The sequence below is a fragment of the Sus scrofa genome, chromosome 7 (assembly GCF_000003025.6).
Source record: "Sus scrofa isolate TJ Tabasco breed Duroc chromosome 7, Sscrofa11.1, whole genome shotgun sequence".
Classification (NCBI taxonomy): domain Eukaryota; kingdom Metazoa; phylum Chordata; class Mammalia; order Artiodactyla; family Suidae; genus Sus; species Sus scrofa.
In genome coordinates this window covers 97,072,053-97,092,802 of record NC_010449.5, presented here as the reverse complement: position 1 = coordinate 97,092,802, position 20,750 = coordinate 97,072,053, and the positions used below count along the sequence as shown (strand labels likewise).

The 20,750-nt window shown below is 54.1% G+C and overlaps 1 protein-coding gene across 1 annotated transcript in view; it reads left to right on the top strand.

Annotated features, from left to right (window-relative positions):
- ELMSAN1 (ELM2 and Myb/SANT domain containing 1) overlaps positions 1–20,750 on the top strand; it is a 68,718-nt gene that overhangs the window by 32,434 nt on the left and 15,534 nt on the right. The window contains 2 exon segments of the mRNA XM_021099496.1: positions 15,534–17,211; positions 18,859–19,158. Of these exon segments, the coding sequence (XP_020955155.1) occupies positions 15,769–17,211; positions 18,859–19,158 (1,743 nt within the window). The 5' untranslated portion in view covers positions 15,534–15,768.

Sequence of the window (20,750 nt, the reverse complement as noted above, 5' to 3'; positions counted from 1 at the left end):
GTAATCCTGCCCCCAGCTGGACCTCAGGGTGAAACAGTTTGGAGCTTCCTGCCTGGGAATCTGCTAACCTGGGCATTTCCTTTAACCAGGCCAATTGGCACCCTTCCTGCTTGTGTGTGTGCATTAGTGTAGAAGCAGCCTGGGGGCTCCCGTCTTCCCTGACATCCCAGAGGCTGCAGGAAATGCATCCAGGGGTCGAGTTCTGTTGGAAGAGTAGCTTCCGCACAGGATCGCTCTGTGTGTGGCTGAACTAAAACTCCACGAGCTGTATGGGAGCTGGGTGGAGTGTGCTGAAATCCCCAGTTCTTACTTACGGGATCTGCATTTGCATTCGAAGCAGCATTCAGGATGCCCTGAGACTGTGAGCTCATTTTATGAATCAGAAGCATTACAGCATAACATTGGTGTTGGAAACTGCTATTTGGAATCCGGATCACCCTCCCTCCACCCCAAACACACGTTCACTTACAGGGGCTCTTACAGTCACACAGGAACAATAATAGTTATGGGGCCTCAATTCAGATTCCAGAGCCATCAAGCAAAACTTGTCCACACCTACTTCCGCCCCCACACTCAGAACATCATTCCTGGATGGTGTGTGGACAATAACTTAGGCAGTGAGTCTAAAGGAAGCCTGGTGGGTGCACAGGAACCAGGCCTGGGCAGACCTGGGTTTGTACTCCAGCTTCCCCACTTGCCGTGTGGCTTTGGCATTGGTTATTTCCTGAGCCTCAGTTTCCCTGCCTATATAATGGGAATGATAATAATTCCTCATAGGATTGCTGCGAAGGTTAAATAAGATTCTGCATGCAAAACGACTGGCACATAGTAGGTGCTCAACAGATGACGACTAGCATTTTACAGGTTCCTACCATGCCCAGCTCCTGTTTGCCTTTTGCCCCTTCCAGGGAAGAGGAAATAAAGGGGGCATCTCTTTTGTGGTCGGAGGGCACTGGGGCTTGTGTAAATGAAGCTCATCTCAAACCCCCTAAGCCCTGGGCACATCTGTGTGATATGCCCCAGCCTAGATCAGCCCAGACCCTGGTGCCCGTGAATTTTTGCAAGAGATCTGTCCCTGCAGCCAAGGGTTAAGGGCTCAACTTCCCAGAGCTCAGATTGTGCTCTCAGGAACCTATCTGCCCAGGCCTTAGGCAGAACTGCTCACGTGAGTGGGAGGAAGTCAGCTTTCTCAGCCAAGGAAAAAGTCCCCTTGTCTTCGCTTCACCTGCAGCCTCCCAGTATGACCTCAAAGGAGGTCTGGGTGGAGCCTGGGGTGGGAGCTGCTCCTAGGAGCACTTTGGCTCTTTTCCCAATTGAAGTAGCAGGGGCCGGGTGGGGGGCACCAAGATAGTATCTAAGAAGAAAGTTGCCACATGTAAGAAGAGAGCTGGGCTTTTGCTAGAGTGAGGGTCTGGGGCTCCCTGACTGACTGGACTTGCTGGCTGTGCTTTGCTGGGCCGGTGGGGAGGAGGGGGGCTGGAGGCCTGGGGCGGCCCTGGCCTGGGTGCTTGATCTTGCTCTTCCTGGAACACAGCCCGGTGCTGTGGCCAGCTGGGGAGGGTGCTCCCTGTTCCCTCCGCCTTTCTCTCCAGCCACAGGGAGCTCCCGGTGAGTGTTATTTTCCAGGCAACACTTCTTCCACCAGGAGTCCTGGGGAGGGGGAGCAGAGCAGCAGGGGCAGGTTTGCTGAGGCCCAAGCTTGGAGAGAGGCAAGTCCACCAGGCTGGCAGCCAGAAGGGGGTTCCCTTCGGAGGCCCCCCATCTTCTCTGGGGAAATGGGGTCCAGAGGGGAGGAAAAATAGTGAGGGATTTCGAGTCCCAGGTTTTTCCAGCAGCTGGGCAGATGGAGGCCCCGGTCTGGCCTGCTGTTGCCAGAATTTGCCAGTTCCTTGGAGGGGAAGGCCCTGGAGCTCAGAAGGGAGCTGAGAAGCGGGTGTGAGTGATAACTCGAGATCCCCAGTGTGCGTGGAGGCTGCTCTCCCCGCTGCCTCCTCCCAGTCTGCTGGCAGCTCCTGCAGCCGGTACCCGGCTGGCCTCAGCTCCCTCCCTGACTTTGTTTTGTCTGACCTCCCCCGCTGGCCCTGGGTCATGGTCCTGGGCTCCCCGGCTCCCAGGAGTCATCCCAGAGCTGGAGAACGCTTTGGAACCTCTAGTCCAACTCCTTCACTTTCAAATGGGGAAGCTGAGAGGCATCGGGTTCCTTGAGGTTCCATCTACTGTACCCACTTTCGCCTCAGAAGCCAGGAGAGAAGAGCTGCTCCTGTGTCCTGCCCCTGGTCCCTGCCCCTCCCAATTTGGAAACAGGGAGGGCCACTTCAGTGCAGGAAGAACCCAGAGCAATACTGTCTCAGCTCCTGGGTGTGGCCCAGTCTTCAGCTGGCTCCATAGTTATTTATTTGTCTGTGTGTGTGTGTGCAAGTGAGTTTTCTGCGGTTGGGAGACTGGATCTGTCTGAAAGCAGAAGTACCCATGCTCTGTGGGCTGTGCAGCCTGCAGCTTGGACCGTACAGGGACAGTCGGGAGAGGAAGACAGGGGGCAGAGGCCCCTCTGCCTGGTGGCTGCTGGTGCTCTTTTGTCCCTGCACAGTGCTCGCAAACACTGTGAGCGTTAACAGTGTAAACAGTCTTCCCATGTTGCTAGCAGCTGCCTTTCCCTGCTGGCTTTGGGCAGAAGAGCTGCCAAAAATAACCAGGCGGGCACTTCCACTTGTGGGACATTCACTGTGGTGGCTTCGGGGCAGACTTACTTGCCCCCTTCAGGCTCTGGTGCCTCTGGTGTCCCTGCTCGTGGCCACCCTCTCACCAGCCCCCCTCAGGTGATGGCACTTTCTCTTTTATTGCTCTGAGAATGAGCCCAGGAGGGTGGAGGCTCCATTATGGGCTTGGAAGCCCTGCCAGGTTCTATCTGGAGACTCTTGTCCCACCATGTCCCTGCAGGCCCTGCTGGCACAGCTGGGTCCAGGGGAGGCCTGTGCTGAGTGTGCTCCTCCTGGGGCCCCAGGCCAGATGCCCTGCGTGCCTGCAGAGCCCGGCGCTGTTGCTGGGACTCCTCGTCTCCGTGTCCTGTTCCTGCCTGGCTGTGGAACTGAAAGAGACCATTTCATTCCCTGCCAGATGTTGGAGACTGATAATGATCTGTCCCCTGCCCAGCAAGGGAGAAATGAAATCGTATTTATTGAGCCCTGTAGATCAACGATAATAGAAAAAATAGAAATCTTTTTAAAACATGTATTGAGCCCTTACCTTGTGGCAGGCGTGTATATATATGCATACACGCATCTCATTTAAGCACACAACTGTGAGATGAAGATATTGTGCCTATTCACTGGTAGGAGAACTGAGGCCCACAGAAAGGCAAGTGATTGGAGAAGCCGGGATGCATTCCGTTCGACCCTGAAAACCCTGTCTTTTTACTGTGCAGCTCCTACACTTCTCCAGGCTGTTTTTGTGTACACAGGGAACGATGCCTTGACTCTTGGAATGATGTGTTGATGGTAGGAATTCAGGCACCATGAGAATGGCTGATAGGGGAGATATTTTGGGCTGGGGTGGGGAAGACCCCTCCGAGGCCTCCCTCTCCAAACACTTTACAGGGTAGCCAGAAGCCCAGCCTGAGCCACAGGGCCCTGCTATGGAGGGTGACAGGCACCTGGGGGTGGCTAGAGCATCACTAATGCATGGGGGAGTGGAAAGGCTTAGTTGAGTCCTCACAGAGACCTTCCAAACACCTCCTCCTCCCCAAGTATCCCAGCTTCTGTCGTCCTGAGAACAGCACTGGGACCATAGGCCAGGGTAGGTGGGATCCTGGGCTTCACTTCCTGGCTGCTGGATTTGACCCCAGGGCCCATCATTCCAGCTGGCTTGGACTGGGTCCCAGAGAGCCTGGTTGGTGTGTACTTGGGGCTTGGACTGGATGCTCTGCCAGTGCCCAGTGCCAAAGGCCTCTGGGTGTATTTCAGGAACAATAAAGAATAAATCAACACAGGAGGAAAGGGCCTGCCGCAGCTGCTCAGAGACTGGAGAAACGCGAGGAATGTGTGAGCATTTGGCAGAGGCCCTGGATCTTGACCGGGGCCTGAGAAAGGCCATGGCACTGACTGGGTGGCTGGGCGGGTGGGACAGGCAGCTGGCTCTCTGTGCCCATTCTGCAGCCCATCTAGGAGGCCCCAGCCAGCCTGTGGAGACCAACCCCCTCTGCTGGCAGCAAGCTGTTGTGTTTCTTGGTCACTAACAAGTTTTGGGGAGCCATATTATCCCTATTCTTTTCTTCTAAATAGCAGGATCCCCCCCACCACCCGCAAAACCCCTCTCTTCAGGCCATAAGGTAGGTCTCGGCCCCTTCTAGAGCTGGCCAGGCAGAGAGCCTGAGCTGATGAAGGCATCACACACTAGACACCCTTCCCCACCCCCACCGGCTCCGCCTCCCTGCTGAGAAGGAGATGCGGGAGCGTAGGTCTGAGGGTGCGTTGAGTGTGAGAACATCCCTTGGGTGGCCCTGACCACAGCTCTACCCAAGTAATCAGTTGCGTGTTCCTGGGCAAGTCACATTACCTCTCAGGGCTTCAGTCTCAACAGCCATGAAATGGAGATTTGGATCCATGATCTTTGGGGTGGGTGGGCACTATCTGTGTCCCTTATTCAGGACGTGCAATGAGCAGCCATCACTTAGGAATTGAAGTTCTTAAGAAGAAACCCTTCCGAGGGCCTCATACAGAGAGGCGGATGGCCATGGTGGGGGCCGATGCTCACAGCCCTGGTGGGGGCCATTGGTGCTGGTAGGAACCCAAGCGTGGACTGACTTGACCCAAACTTCGGGATGCCAGGGGACGGGGCAGGAGCCTGGGCCCCATGGAGATTTGGGGCGAGTCATGGCTTTATTTTTAAAGAGCTATAGGCCAACTGTGGGTGTGAGGTTGGAGAGTGTGGGAGGGATGTGGTTTTCTCTTGAACTGAAGATGTTGAGCCTTCGCAGGGTGGCCCAGTGGCAGTGATGACCAGTAGCATCTTCATCTGCAAAGCCACTCGCCTCCCAGGCCTCTCTCACTCCCCTTTCTTGGCCAGCCACACTTCCAGGACAGGACAGTGGTTTTTAGGCCAGTAGAAGCTGCCCTCCAGGGAGAAGAGGTGAACAGCCCAGAGGCTGCTGCCATTCATCCCAAAGAGCCTGATGTGAACCCAAGCAGGAGGCTGAGCCTGAGGCCCTGAGAAGGGGCTCTGGGTTCCCAGTTCTGGCATTCTCTCTATCCTCCTATGACCTCAAGATCTTCAGGTGCCTCCTTGGGAAAGGGGAGCATAAGAATACATGTCATGAGGATTAAGCAGGATCATGTGTGTAGAAGGCTCAGCACCATACTTGGCACATAGGACCCTCCAGAAACGTCAGAGGTGGTGATGATGGCAAAGTAGAAGCCTTATTTTTGTGATGTTGGGATATTACTTCGGCCCCAAGTCCTGCCCAGTATCTTGCCAAAAGGCGGGGCCTTCTGAATGGAGGCCTGAAACCTTGTTATCGGAGTCCTGGATTCTGGGCTGTGCCTTGCTCCTGGCTGTTGATCTGCAGGCAAGTTTCTTTTCTTCTCTGGGCTGCTTTGTGGAATGAGGAATTGCACTGAGTGAATTCCAACACCCTTGATATTTGGAATCTGTTTGGCTTGCTCAGCTGGGCCCTTCTTTGCTGGTTGGCTCTAGGGAGAGGACAAGCCACCTTTCTCCATGTGGTGTGGAGGCCTGTCCTCCAGAGGGAGGTTCTGCTGACTCTGCGGCTTCCAAATCACTTCTGCACTCCTCCCACCTCAAAACACCATGGGCTCTCTTAGCTTCCAGGGAGTCTTACACGTGCCCACGATCTTGAGGGGAGCCTGTTTCTGCAGACTGGGGCTGGGCCTCTGTCTTGGGGGGAGTGTTAAATACTACACTCTACTTGGAAGTGGCCCCAGGAAAAGCAGCGCTCTGGGAGGGAGCCTGAGAAAGGGGAGGGTCCACAGCTGGCTTTGTGGGGTTCTCATGTAGCATTCCTTCTGAAGTCCACAACAAGTGTAGGTTTGGAATTTTTCTGATGATGCAAAGACCAGAGACATTGAAGGCCGACGAGATTGTGAATCTTGCTTCTGCCACCTTAATAACAGAGCCTCAGTTTCCCTCTATGGAATGGGGTCAATAAGTTGCCTGGATGGGAAGTTTGTATGCGTGGATTAGGGTTTGTCAAGTGCCTGGCGTGGGGGAGGTGCTCTGTAAATGTTAGCTTCCTTCTTTTGGGAGAGATCTGCCTTCTGGACATTCTGTAGACTGTCTGGGGGAGTGAAAATATTTGCTTGTGGCCATTTTCCCAGGGAGAAGCAGGGCTGCATAACAAGCTGTTACAGCCCTAAAGGACTGTCCTCCCTCCATTCTGGGATCAAGCTTGGGGTCAGGTTCAGTATGTGTCTGGTGCGGGAGATGGGAGAGGGGTTACCCAGGCATTTGCAAAAGTCTGAGGTCTGCAGCTTCCTAGCGCTGTGCACAAGGTGTGGAGAACTTGGGCTGAGTAAGAAGGGAGTGGTCTTTCTGCGCTGTGAGAATTTGGCAAGTTACTTCTAACCTTCATTTCCTATATAAATTCCTCAAATTTCCTTCTATTTTGGGTTTCTAATTTTATCTCATTTTGATTGGAGAACATACTTCATATGATTTCAGCATTTTAAAATTTATTGAGACTTGTTTTTTGGCCTAATTTATGAGCTATCCTGGAGCATATTCTATGTGCCCTTGAGAAGAATGTATATCCTGCTGTTGTTGGGTGGAATGTCCTGTGGATGTCTGTTAGGTCTATTTGCGTAATAAATAGTTTTCAAGTCTTCTGTTTCCTTGTTGATTTTCTGTTTAGTTCTAGCCATTATTGAAAGTGTAGTAGTAACAACTGTTATTGTTGGATTGTCTCTTTCTCCCTTCAAATCTGACATTTTTTGCTTCATGTATTTTAGGGGCTCTGTTGTTAGGTGCATATGTGTTTATAATTGTAGTCTCCTCTTGATGGGTAGATAATGTTTATCATTATAAAATGTCCTTTTTTGGGGGTCTCTAACAAGAGTTTTTGTCTTAAGTCTGTTTAGTCTAATATTAGCATAGCTGTTCCAGCTCTCTTTTGGTTGCATGGTATATCTTTTTCCATCCTTTATTTTCAACTTATTTGTGCCTTTGAAGCTAAAATGTCTAAAGTCTCTTGTGAATGTTTTTTTAAATCCATGTTTCCACTTCTGCCTTTTAACTGAGGTGATTACTTTTAAAGTAATCATTGAAAAGGTTGGAGTTAATGGCTGCCATTTTTGCGATTTGATTTCTATCTATCCAATGTCTTTTTTGTTTCTCTGTCACTCCTTTGTTGTCTTCTTTTGTGTTAAGTAGACACTTTAGAATATACTTGTCTTATAAAATGAGACAAAGAAAAGCGAGGGTTAAATAAGATGTTGCCTGCAATGCACTCAGCACAGTGCCTGGCAGATAATAAGTGCTCAGTAAACATGGGCACTCAGTTGGGTTGTAAGCACTGTATGAGCCACAATCAGTCCCAGGGCTCACAGGACCCCTCATGCCTCCTGGGCAGGGCACAGCACATTGGTAGGTAGCTCCTGGCAGAGTGAGAGCACTGGATCCTTGGAAACTGCACTGTGCCAGACCCTGACCCTCTAGCCTTCTCCCTGCTCCAGTGCCTGGGACCACCTGCACTGCTCGGGAAGCACTGTGGATTTCACACCTTGATCCTGTCCCCTGTTACCAGACCCGTGAACCAATGTCTCAGGGTGGGTTTGAGAACCACCGCTCAACAATGACAGCCAGCGGGGTGCGATCCAGACCTGGTCTGGAGTTGGCAGGTTTGGATTCGAATCCTAGCTCCTCACTTGGGACCTCGGGCTGTGACCTGGAACAGGTTACTTTTTAGAGCCAAACTTTCCTCACTTTCTGAGATGGGAATAAGTGGTTATACAAGTAATACCCACATACATTGGGCACTTGGGCAGTGCTGGTGGCTACCATTTATTGTGGCAGTTGCTCATTACAAAGGTGATTCCTGGACACAGCCCCCCTGCTCCACCCCCAGCTCCGAAATGCCTCAAAGACAGAAACCAGTGAGTGGCGGCTCCTGGACCAGACACCTGATTACCTGACAACCAGTTCACTGCCTTCTCCATTGGGCCACACCGCCTCCAGGCTCTGCTTCTCCCAGCCTTGGTGCAGAAGCAAAAGGGAACTGAAGAAGCATTGTGGGATGGTGGTAAATGCCAAGTAAGAGCATGAAGATTCAGAAAGGGTGAGAACAGTATGTGCCGGAGGGCTGCCTGGAGGAGGTGTGCCTTAAGGGACAGCAGGTTGTCAGCGTGGAGGCAGGGCTTCCAGGCAGAGGGAACAGCCTCCAGCAAAAGCTCAAAGTCAGGGAACTCTCCCAGGGTCACCTGTTCCTTCTATGTATCTCTAGCCCCAGGACAGGCCACCTAGCGTTATAATCAGTGTGTGTTTCTGTTTTTCTCTCCTGTTGGATTGGAACTCTGTGTGGGTAGGGACTGTACCTCATTTTCTGTGTCTCCCCAGAGCCTGACTTAGAGCCATTGCTCAGCAAATGCTTGTTGAGTGGATGAAGGGGCAGTGGGCAGGCCTGCTGGGCTGTGGAGGGTGTGTGTACATGGGAGGAAGGGGTGTAGGCAGGGCAGGTTATGTTAAGGGAGGTGCCTGTGAGTGGCTTTCTCTGCCTGTTGGTTTGGGGCAGAATCTGGCTTTGGGGCTCAGGCACAGACTCCAGGGAGTCCTGCCCTAGACCTGCTGGTGAGCCAGGCCCTTCTAGGAGGGGAGGGCTGAGCTGGAACAGCCTCTTGTGGCATGAGCCCTGTGGGGCACAGAGAGGTTGTAAGGTCCCCATGAAGCCCTCTCCAGAGGCTCAGTCACGGAAGGGCTGACTGCAGGGACACTTGCTTTGTCTTTTCTGGAGAGAGCCCAAACCTGCCACCTGCCACTTTCCCCTCTGGGAGTCCTGAGTTCTGTGGAAGGGATTTCTTGGGCTGCCTGTGATCCTCTGTGGCCCTGGCCTAGCGGGGAGGAAGCCAGTACCCCAAGCCTCCTGCCCTCGAGCGTGGGTGAGAGCTGGGCCCGGAGGCTCCATCCTTCCCTGGCTCTGCCTGGGGACTTGATGGTGTCTTTCTGCCTCAGCTTCCCTCCTATAAAAAAGGCCCTGGTTATCCTAGCTTTCACAGACATCCTGGGGGGGTATTCGTGGGGCAGTGGGGGAGGGGATGATAAAGGTAGACACCCGAATGAAGCCCTGGGGGCCTCTTAAGGCAAAGGATTGCCCTCTCATAGGTATCCCTTTACAAGCATCTCAGTATTGGCATCTCTATAGTCAAAGCTCAAACTGCAGCCAGCTCCAACCCCAGCCAGGCCTTCTAGCTTGATGGCTGAGACCCCCGGGACTCAGGACGCCCCGGCCTATCAGCCTTTGGATTTCAGAGCTGAAGTTCAGTCTGGAGAAGTGATAATCCGGGGACTCCCTCTGGGCAGGGAACGGGTACATCACAGGGCCTGCTCTCTCACGCCCCTGGGGGAAGTGACACTTGCAGAAGGCGGGTTCTCATCGCTGTGGCTGGCGTCTCCTTCCTTACTGGTTTTACCTACCCCTTGAGAGTGAGACTTGTGTGTCCAGTGGCTTGGAGAAATGGGGCCCTTCAGCCTGAGTGTGAACTCCCAGTTAGAAGGGGCCACACAGCATTGCAGATGACTGCACTGTGCCCAGACGGAAGGTCTGTCTAGAGCCTGGGCAACTCTAGTTGGCCCAAGATGGCAGTTCCAGGCCACTTGCCCAGACTGGCTGTAGCCAAAGGCCCCAGAGTATCTGGAGAGAGTTTTTCAGGATCTGAGCCTGGATTAGATGGCCAGCTGGGCCATGCTGGGCTCCTCTCATCACTGCCCCTGGCATCCTAGCCAGACACCTTGGTGTCCTGAGGCTTAGCCCAGCTGTGCCAGGGCAGGAGGTGAACAGATCCACAGGCTTGTGTCCCTGGCCTTGGTCAAGACAGGGTAGGAAGCCTTGAGGAAGAAGAAGGGGGCAGCCATGGGGCTGGCCCTTTCTCAGTTGTCCTGCATGTAGTTTGAGGCAGTGAGTGACAATCAAGGGGCAAGTGGCTTATGGGCCTGCAGTTGGAGAAGGATTTGTGTTCAGCTTCGTTGAACTAGGCCTGAGCCTACTGATGGGGTGGGCTGGGGTGGGGCTAGGAGGCTGGGCCTCTTCATCTGAGCATCATGGGGCATGCCAATGTGCATCAGGGAGAGAGACCGGAAGTCAGGGTTGGGTAGGAGCCCAGGGTGGGTGGACACACTGGCCATGAGTCGTGCCTCTGCCCAGGCACGGCTCTGACTCACCTTGGGTGCAGTCTTGAATGAACAGCCTGAGAGGTTCCTCTACAAGCCATGTGCCAGGATGACGATCTGCAGACTCTGTCCCCTGGAACTTGCTGTCTGCTGCAGACTAAGAAATAGGCACCTGGAATTCAGTATGCTGAGCCCAGTCGGTGGGGGACGGTTAGGAGGTATTATGGGCTCAGAGTGTAGTTCCTGGCTCAGCCTTGGGGTGAGGGAAGACTTCCCAGAGGAAGCGGTGTCTGAGACCTGAAGGATGAATAGGATTTGGTCAGATGGAAAGGGTAGGAAGGTGTGCCGGGCGGAGGTACTACCTGATCAGAGACCTGGAAACAAAGCAGGAGCAGCGTACTGAAGTGGGAATAGCACGGAAGGATGGCTCCAGCATGGGGTGTTGAGAGAAGTGGCAGCAACTTAAGTCTGCAGGGACTTGTGGGCCTGATAACGAGTTTAGACTTTGTCCTAAGACAGCCTCATTGGTGCTCAGGGAGCCGGCTGGCCTAGAGATTTGGGGCCTTGTTGGATGCCATCTCTTGGTCTGTTTTGCCTCTGGTTGGAGATGCATGAGCTCTGATTCCTCCTCTTCCTAGTGCAGAGTTTGTGGGGCTAGGGGTGGCACAGGTAAGAACATTAGCCTGAGGCTTGGAGCATTAGCCTCCAGGGGTTGGGGCGGGGGGAGGGGGAGGCTTCAGTCTGCTCTCATCCCCAGATCAGGGCTCAGGTCCTGTGGCTGCTGGGACCAAGCCGGGTACCCTTTTCCTGGCCTGTGTAACCTTGACTCACAACAGTCTTGCCTCTCGGATGGCTGCACTGAATGCCCCAAACTTGTGAGTTGCTCTGGTCCCCTCAGGGGTCACTAGGCCTGGCCCCATTGCCCTATGGTAAGGGCTCACTGGACTGTCCCAGCCAATGTTGGGCACATGGCTGGGCTACTGATGGCCTATGGGGGGCGGGGGGCAGCATGTGTTCAAGTTGCCATCCTTGGAGGGCCTGGTGTCACCACCAGCACAGAACACCCAACGGCCTTTGCAGCACCTTCCTTCGTGTCTGCAAAACACATGTGTGGGTTCAGCACTGTTTTCTTAGTGCACACTGCTTTCCTCTGCGGAGAGAAAGTGCTTCTCACAATAGGTCCTCCTGAAAGCCCATAGGTCCCTGGCGTTGAGATCAGATTCTTGCTGTATCTTCTGCCCAGGACTGTTTGTGGTGTGGTCAGAGACTGGTTGCAGCAGTGAGGCTCTTGGAGGAAGGGAAGAGTGAATCGAGCCTTAACAGACAGTCAAACAGACTGATAGAGTGGGTGTAAGTGTCTGGGGCCCCATGATGTCTGTGGGTTTCCTTTTGCAGTGTTTCTGCATCCGTTGTCAGAGGCCCCGTGGCTGGTCCCAGGGGTGAGCTGCCTTACAGGAGTTCCTCATTAGACCCTCCTCCCTGCAACCCCAGGGAGTTGGCCCATCGGTCGGCAGCCTTCGGAAAGGATGGCTTCCTTCCTCTTCCTCCCTGTGAGGAAGGCCAGGCTGACTTCTACCTGAGGGACAGAGGAGGAGGGCTGGGGCAGAAGAAATAGGAGGAAGTGGCTCAGTCCGGCCAGGATGCAGGCTGAGCCGTAGGAATGGGGTATGAGAGCTGGAAGCCCCAGCAGCAGCAACCAGAACTGAGGCAGGGCTGGGCTTGCAGGGGATGGAGGGTCCTGGCCTGGAGAACGAGGCCAAAGCGGCCAGTGGACTCCCCAGCCTGCTGGCACCTCTGTGGGGAGGCCCCTTCCCTCCTTCCCTTCCCATAGGACTAAGGGTCCCAGCTGTACGGGGCCGGATAGGAGAGGTTTACCTGCCAACAGTTCAGGTGAGGGTAAGGGGCTTCCCAGCGCCAGTGAGGAGGGATATCTGTGTTCCAGAAAATGCTTGCCCTGAGACCAAAGATTGGGAGCATGCTGTGGAAAGGAGGTGTGCAGAGAGGGCCCTGACGTCCTAGCCCCCTGTCTTAGGGATAAGGAATAAAAGCTTGGTCTTGGAGTCAGGCAGACCTAAGTTCAAGCCCTGACTCTGTAACTATAATTTTCATGAGACCATTGGCAAGTTACTCAGCCCCTCTGCACCTCATCTAACTCAGCCGTAAAATGGAGGTTAAAATGCCAGTGCTTCCTGCTTTAGCTTCATGCTGTCTTGAAAACATGTGCAGCACACTTAGGATCTGCCTGTACCTGTGGCATAGGGAGGTTCCCAGGCTAGGGGTCAAATGGGAGCTGCAGCTGCTGGCCTACGCCACAGCCACAGCCATGCCAGATCTGAGCCGCATCTGCAACCCACACCACAGCTCATGGCAACAGCGGATCCTTAACGCACTGAGTGAGGCCAATGGTGGAACCTGCATCCTCATGGACACTAGTCAGGTTCTTAATCCACTGGGCCACAATAGGAACTCCTGTTATTATTATTGCATATACTAGCTGCTGCTGCTACTACTACTATTATTACGTGCCCTGGTGCCTCTCCTCCTACCTCTAGGGTTCCCAGGCATCTTCCACTCTTTTTCCATCCCCCTAGATAACCACCTTTCTTCTCTGAGGGTCCCAGGCCTGGGTGTCTGTGCTCTTAGCACTGTTAGCAGCCTTCCAATGGGGGTGACAGGGAGGCCTCTGCAGAAGCTTCAGCCTCTCCTGAATTGGCCCTTTGATTTCTTCTAAACAATTCTTGGCCCAGCTTTGGAAACCTACTGTGGCGTCCAGACGAAAGGCCCTCCTTGTTGTGCACAGCGGGGGATGGGAGGTAGACCAGCTGAGCCTGGCCCTTCCTGACCTGACCAAGCAGCTGCAGGTGAGCAGGCCTGGAGCAGGAGCAGCCCTACCTTGGATCCCTCTTCACGGACTCCACCGGCATCTCCCCTACCGCTGAGCGGCCATCCTCGTGCCTGGGTACCCTGCCTCAGACACACACGTGCACCCAAGCCCATCTGCCACGTGGACCTTCCCTTCCTCCAAGCCCCAAGCCTGTGCTGTGGCTCACAAGGCGACAGGGCTGTGATGTGATGGGGGGGGCTGTCTGTGTACAGTAGGGGAGGGGAGGCTCCCAGTTCACGGGAGGCACGTGGACCTGCGCCCTCCCCCTCCCCCCTTCCCTCCCTCCTGCACGTTCTTCCTTCCTGGGTCTTGCGTCTGCAGACACACACGTACTTGTAGCTGGTTTGTGCTGACTGGAGAGGCAGAGCCTGAGATCTGGAGCCGGGACAGTCCCACCCTGCAGCTTCAGGATGGCGCCCGGGGTTATTTTCGGTCTGGCGGCTGACTGTAGGGCTCCGCTCTGAATTGGGCTGGCTGTCAGGGAATGAGGGTTTAAAAGCAAGAGGGCGGGGGGGGGGGGTGTTCGGGGAAGCGGTTTCCGTGGCCTCAGCCCTCTCGGCTGGTCCTCGTCCTCCCCTTGTGCCGGGGTCTGGGTGACTGGGGGTCCGCCTTGTCTCCCCCTCTTGCAGCTTCCAGAGGCGAGACAAAGGGGGGGGGGCGAGCAGGGAGCGTCGCTCTCGCGGGCGACAGGGCCTGGGAGCTGAGGAAGGAAATGGAGGAGGAAGTTCCTCCCCTTCGGGGTGCTGGGTGAAAGTGAGAGGCAGCAGGGGGCGGGAGCGCGGCACGCCCGCTGCTCCTGGAGGGGAAGGGCTGGGGAGCTGCGGAAGCCTGCGGAGGAGCGATAGCGCGGCCGCCTCCCAGGGGTCGGGGCATCGCCGGGGGCAGCCAGGGCTTCGTACTAGAGTCTGCCCGTGTGCCCAGTTCTGCTCTCCTCTCGGCGGCTTTCCTAGGAACTCCCGGAGCTGCTAACAGTGACCTCGAGTTTCTCGGTTCTGACGTCTGAGGTCAGCCTGGACCTGCAGATCCAGTCCCCAGGGCTTCCTGAGCTCTCTCCCCCCCCCCCAACCCCCTTCTAGACTGAGTGGCTCAGGATCAGAATCTTCCTTTGGCAAAGAGGTGGATCTTGTAGCTGCTCCCCCTCCCATCACCAACCTCCAGAGGGGGGCACCCCTCACACAGTAAACAACAGCAAAAAAACCCTCTCTGAAGAAAGAAAACGTCTGAATACATGCAAGTGATAGGTGTCAGTTATAACTTGCATGTAAGTAATAAAAGCACATGTAAATGAAAAATACTGGTCTCAGTTCTTTCCACTGTGTAGCAGGATAAATAGAGCAACCTGGTTTTGTTTTTGTTTTTAAAATCAAGTTAGAAAACAAACACAGGAACACTGTGAGCCCTTAGTCACGCCATGTCCTGGAGAAACCTTCTGGACCTGAGAAGTTCTAAGCAGTCTGCACACCCGCAATATTGCAGCTCTACTATTCCTTTACTCCAGATGCCAGGCGCTCTTTGGCAGTGGCGGAGGCGGGGTGGGAACTGTTGACCAGCCACCGGGCTGGATCCTGTCTCCAGCCAGCAGAGGTTGCAAAACAGGTTCTGTGCTGTTAGGGGAAGAATCGGCAGCCACAGTTCCACCCAGCAGCTCCTCCCAGGGGTGGGGCTAGAACTGCACACACCCTTCTGGGGCCTTACCTACCACCAGTGCTTGGGCCTAGCCTTGGGCCTGGGACTCTGCAAGGGCCTGGTGGGGCTTCCAACCCTTGGGCTGCACAGTTGGGAATGGCTCCTGTTTCCTCCCCTTTCTGTCTGAGGTCTCAGAGCAGGAGTGTCAGAGGAGGCAAAACTCCTGCTGGGTCTGGTGAGGAGGCTACTGCCTGGTCAGATGTAAGAGGACCTGCCTGGCTGTCCAGGGGGTTGAGGCCTGGCTTCAGAGGAGAAGAGAACCCACCATGGCCGTTGCCACTCCTTATCCCAGCTTGACCAAAGGCGATCAGGCTGGATTGGATCTCAGCCTTGGCAGGTATCTTTGTGCTGCATGCAAGTTACATAACCAAATGCAGCAGTTCTGGAGCCTAACCAAGAGGGCGAGGTGGTGGGACAACAGGAGAGCCCCAGGGTACCCTGGGAGATGTTGCTGCCTTCTGGTAGCTCCCCCGTGGTCCTGGCTCCTGCCTCACCAATGCTGCTCTGTGCCCTTGGGCTTGTCCCCAGGAGGCTGTGGAACCGAAGGGCCCTTGAGGCCCTCCTCTCACACTTGTGCTGACCTCTGGAGCATCATGGGAGACTGTGGCTGATGCTATTGCTCTTCTGTCTGCAGGCTCCAGAGCCCTGTGGAGCATCATGAACTGCGAAGAGTAGAGAAGCCCAAGGGCCTCTCTACAGCGAGGAAGGAAGAGCCAGCAGTTCCTTCTCCCTGTGCCTGACTGCATCATCCAGCATTTTCTCTGCCCCCATTGGCTGCCGGACTAGGGCCAGGCTTCGAGCAGGACCATCCCCCAGGGGATGGGCAGCCGGTGAAGTAGGTCTCACTCCGGGGCCCCGTTGGCCACACCATGAACCTCCAGGCCCAGCCCAAGGCTCAGAACAAGCGGAAGCGTTGCCTCTTTGGGGACCAGGAACCAGCTCCCAAGGAGCAGCCCCAAGCCCTGCAAGCCCCCCAGCAGCCCCCGGCCCCTCCTCAATCCACCAGAGTCAAGGAGGAGCCTTACTTTGGGCAGGAGGGTCCAGCAGGGGCTGTCCCTGCCTCCCAGCCTGTGGAACTGCCCCCTCCCAACAGCCTGGCCCTGCTGAACTCTGTAGTGTATGGGTCTGAGCGAACCATGTTGTCCCAGCAGATGGGCTCAGTCAAGTGGCCCAACTCTGTGATGGCTCCAGGGAGGGGCCCAGAGCGTGGAGGAGGTGGGGGTGTCAGTGACAGCGGCTGGCAGCAGCAGCCCGGGCAGCCTCCACCCCACTCAACGTGGAACCGCCACAGCTTGCCCCTCTACAGTGGACCCAAGGGGAGCCCTCATCCTGGCATGGGGGTCTCCACCTACTATAACCACCCCGAGGCACTGAAGCGGGAGAAGGGAGGGGGGCCGCAGCTGGACCGCTATGGAAACGCCGTGCGGCCAATGATGCCACAGAAGGTGCAGCTGGACGTAGGGCAGCCTCAGGCGCCCCTGAACTCTTTCCATGTGGCCAAGAAGCCCCCAAACCAGACGCTGCCCCTGCAGCCCTTCCAGCTGGCGTTCGGCCACCAGGTGAACCGGCAAGTCTTCCGGCAGGGCCCGCCTCCCCCCAACCCTGTTGCCGCCTTCCCGCCGCAGAAGCAGCAGCAGCAGCAGCAACAGGCAGCCCTGCCCCAGATGCAGCTCTTTGACAACTTCTACCCCATGCAGCAGCCACCTTCTCAGCAGCCCCAGGACTTTGGCCTGCAGCCGGGCGGGCCACTGGGGCAGTCCCACCTGGCTCACCACAGCATGGCACCCTACCCCTTCCCCCCCAACCCTGACCTGAACCCAGAACTGCGCAAGGCCCTCCTGCAGGAGTCAGCCCCGCAGCCCGTGCTACCTCAGGCCCAGATCGCCTTCCCCCGCCGCTCCCGCCGCCTCTCTAAGGAGGGCGTCCTGCCTTCCACCGCCCTGGATGGAGCTGGCACCCAACCTGGGCAGGAGCCCGCCAGCAATCTGTTCCTACATCACTGGCCTCCGCAGCAGCCACCACCTGGCCCCCTGGGGCAGCCCCATCCTGAAGCTCTGAGATTCCCACTGGAGCTGAGGGAGTCGCAGTTGCTGTCTGACGGGGACAGACTGGCACCCAATGGTCGGGAGCGGGACGCTCCTGCCATGGGCAATGAGGAGGGCGTGCGGGCTGTGGGCACAGGGGACTGTGGGCAGGTGCTACGGGGCGGGGTGATCCAAAGCACGCGACGGAGGCGCCGGGCGTCCCAGGAGGCCAATTTGCTGACCCTGGCCCAGAAGGCAGTGGAGCTGGCCTCACTGCAAAACACAAAGGTGAGAGGGGCGTGGGCTGGGGGCAGACCTGGCAGAGGGCAGGGCGAGCTGTGTCTGGGGCCAGGGGAGAGCAAGCGACTTCAGGTTCACAAGGGCACTTTTCTCACTTCATTGAAGGAAATAAAGAACCCAGCCACTGCAGGGAGTTCCCACTCTGCATGCGAAGAATCTTTTCACAGGTGTATCCATACCTGAAGGGAAGATGGAGCTTATACACACGCAATGTCGCAGGGCAGGAAAATTCAATAGACCCTCATGGGCTGGCTTCTTGGGGACTTTCAGGGTTGGGCTTCGGGGGAGAGGAAACCATTTCCAGATCCAGTATGCTAAAGCTCAGGACTGTAGCCGGGCTTACACACGTGGTTCGACTTGTCAAAATGCATTTAACTATAATTGAAAAGAGGTGCATTTTGTTGTGTCTAAATCATATGACCAAGTTGATTTAAAAGCAAGGACAGTCTTGGAGTTCTCTTGTGGCACAGCGGGTTAAGGATCTGATATGGTCACTGGAGTGTCTTGGGTCACTGCTCTCTGGTGAGGGTTTGACTCCTGGCCCAGAAACTTCTGCATGCATGCCGCAAATGTAGCAAAAAAAAAAAAAAAAAAAAAAGAAAAAAAAAGAATAAAAGAAAAGACAGGCTAAATAGGGAAGAATGAAGAGAATTTGAGCACCTATGTTGTACTACTTTCTTTTTCTTTTTTTCTTTCTTTCTTTTTTGGCTGCACTCATGGCATGTGGAAGTTTCCGGGCCAGGGACCAAATCCACGCTGCAGCTGTGGCCTTTGCCACAGCTTAACCCACTGTGCAGGGCTGGAGACCGAACCCACACCACCACAGAGACAACACCAGATCCTTAACCCACTGCACCAGAGGAGGACCTCTTGTACTGGGAGTTTCTTATACCCGACCACACATAATTTCTCATTAAACCCTCATTTTATTGCTAAAGAAGCTGAGACCAGGAGTTCCCTTGTGGTGCATGAGTTAAGCGTCCGGCATTGTCACTTCAGTGGCCTGGGTTGCTGCTGTGGCACGAATTGGATCCTGGCCTGGGAACTTTCACATGGTACAGGCGTGGCCAAAAAAATAAAATAAAGGAAGCTGAGATCCAATTGGGGGATTTCCCAAGGTCACAAAGGTAGGATAGAAGCCTAGTGTCTGATCCAGAGGTGGTGTTTGCCCCTCCCTTCACCAGAGAGCTCAACCCCCAAAGCCTTTAGGGCCAGACCTATACATAGGCGGCTGCAGAATGTGACCTCACTCCAGCCAGTTGCCAGTGGGGAAATAGGTACAGGGCCCACCCTAACCTTGTCACAGGTTCCGTGCTTAACTTTCTTTTGTAGTGATAAGTTTTAAATACTTAGATACTATTTATCTGCCACTCACTGCGTAGGACAAATAAAATCCATCTGTAAGTCACTTGAGGCCTGAGATGGCTATCTGGGGACTCCAGCTCCAGGCCAAGACGGGAAGTCTTGGAGCCTATTTAGGAATAGGGTGGGGAGGGGGTAAAGGGTGATCAGGGAAAGGCCAGGTTGCAAAGACCACCGGGAACGGTCACGGATGGGTGTTCGAGTCCCTGAATCCAATGGCAATAAGTACTTACCTTCGAACCCTCTCCATCTTCTCTCCATCTCTGTCTCTAGGATGCCAATGGCTCTGAGGAGAAGCGGAAAAGTGTATTGGCTTCAACTGCCAAGTGCGGGGTGGAGTTTTCTGAGCCTTCCTTAGCTGCCAAGCGAGCCCGGGAGGACAGCGGGATGGTACCCCTCATCATTCCCGTGTCTGTGCCTGTGCGGGCTGTGGACCCAACTGAGGCGGCCCAAGCTGGAGGTGTAGACGAGGATGGAAGGGGTCCTGAACAGAACCCTGCTGAACACAAGCCATCAGTCATCGTCACCCGCAGGCGGTCCACCCGTATCCCTGGGACGGATGCCCCAGCTCAGGTATGAGAGGCGCCCCCTGCAAACACCTCCAGGACCTGAGTGCTCTTGGGGGGCCTAGTACCTGATGGGAAAGAAGAGAACATGGCAGGGTGGGAGGGAGTCAAGCAAGCTGTGAGGATATCATTTCTATTTTCCAAATGAAACTTGGACACATGCACTCATGGGGGACAAAGAGACAATTTTATACTTGAAATTGGGACTACTTAGGAAAACCTAGGATATGTGAGTCTCTGATTTTAGGTCAGCACATTTTGAGGGGGCCTCTGATATGGGTCAGGCCCTGGGCTAGGCCCCCGGATGTAGAACCAGTGGCTTGTTCTGTCAGTCAAAACGTGTATATTGAAATCTTCTGCTAAGATTGAGGTTTTGTCTCTTTCTTTTTAGTTTTGTCAGTATTAGGTTTATACATTTGGATGCAGTGTTAGTTCTACTCATTTAGAACTGGATTAGACACTATTATCATGAAATACTTCTATCTTTAGTAATTTTTTTTTTCTTTTTAGAGTCTACTTTGTCAGATATTTTGCTTTCTTTTGGCGAGTGTGGGGTGGGAGGAGGATGAGATGTGTTATCTTGCATCTTTTTACGGTTTAGCCTTTCTGTATCCTCTTATTAAGGTGTGTCTTTCAAGGGGTATATAGTTGGGGTTTGTTACTATCCATTCTGACAAGCATTATCTTTTCATTAGAGCATTGATACAGTTTGCATTTAATGTAGTTACTGATAAACTTTGGTTTAAATCTGCCATCTACTCTTTGCTTTCTATTTATTCTATCTTGCCTTTTCTTCCTTTTCCCCCCTTTTTTGTTTTCCTTTGGATCAATTGGGTTCGTTTTTCCATTTTCCTTCTCTATTAATGTATCAGTTATGTACTTATGTGTTGCTTATTTAGTGAATGCCATAGCAGCCTTTCTTACCTGGAATTCTATGAGAGAACGAAGCCCTATGGAAGTCTGAGTAGCTGTTTTCTCAATTATCTGGAGTAAGGTACATAACCAGCACCACCATAGATGTGTAGGAGAAAAGTTAACTCATCAGGTAATGAATGCCTGTGATATTAGAGCTTGATTCTCTTGTTGAGAAGGAATCCTAGAAGTGAAAATGCATTGGCTGGAGTTTCTGTTGTGGCTCAGCGGGTTAATAAGAACCTGATCGAGTGTCCATGAGGATGTAGGTTCGATCCCTGGCCTTGCTCAGTGGGTAAAGGATCTGGCATTGCCACAAGCTGTGGCCTAAGTTGCAGATGTGGCTCAGATCTGGCCTTGCTGTGACTGTTGCGTAGGCTGGCAGCTGCAGCTCTGATTTGACTGCTAGCCAGGGAACCTCCATATGCTGAGGTTGCAGCCCTAAAACTAAAAATAAAATAGTGAAGTAAAGTAAAATAAAATAAAATACTGACTTACTGAAATCTAACATGTTAGTGTTTTTCTGCCCCCCCCCCCTTTTCTTTTTGGCTGCACTGTGGCATGTGCAAATTCCTGGGCCAGGGATTGCACTCACGCCACAGCAGTGACAATGCGGAATCTTTAACCACTAGGCCACCAGGGAACTCCTACTTTACCTCTTCCTGGACAATGCAAACTTCTTATAAC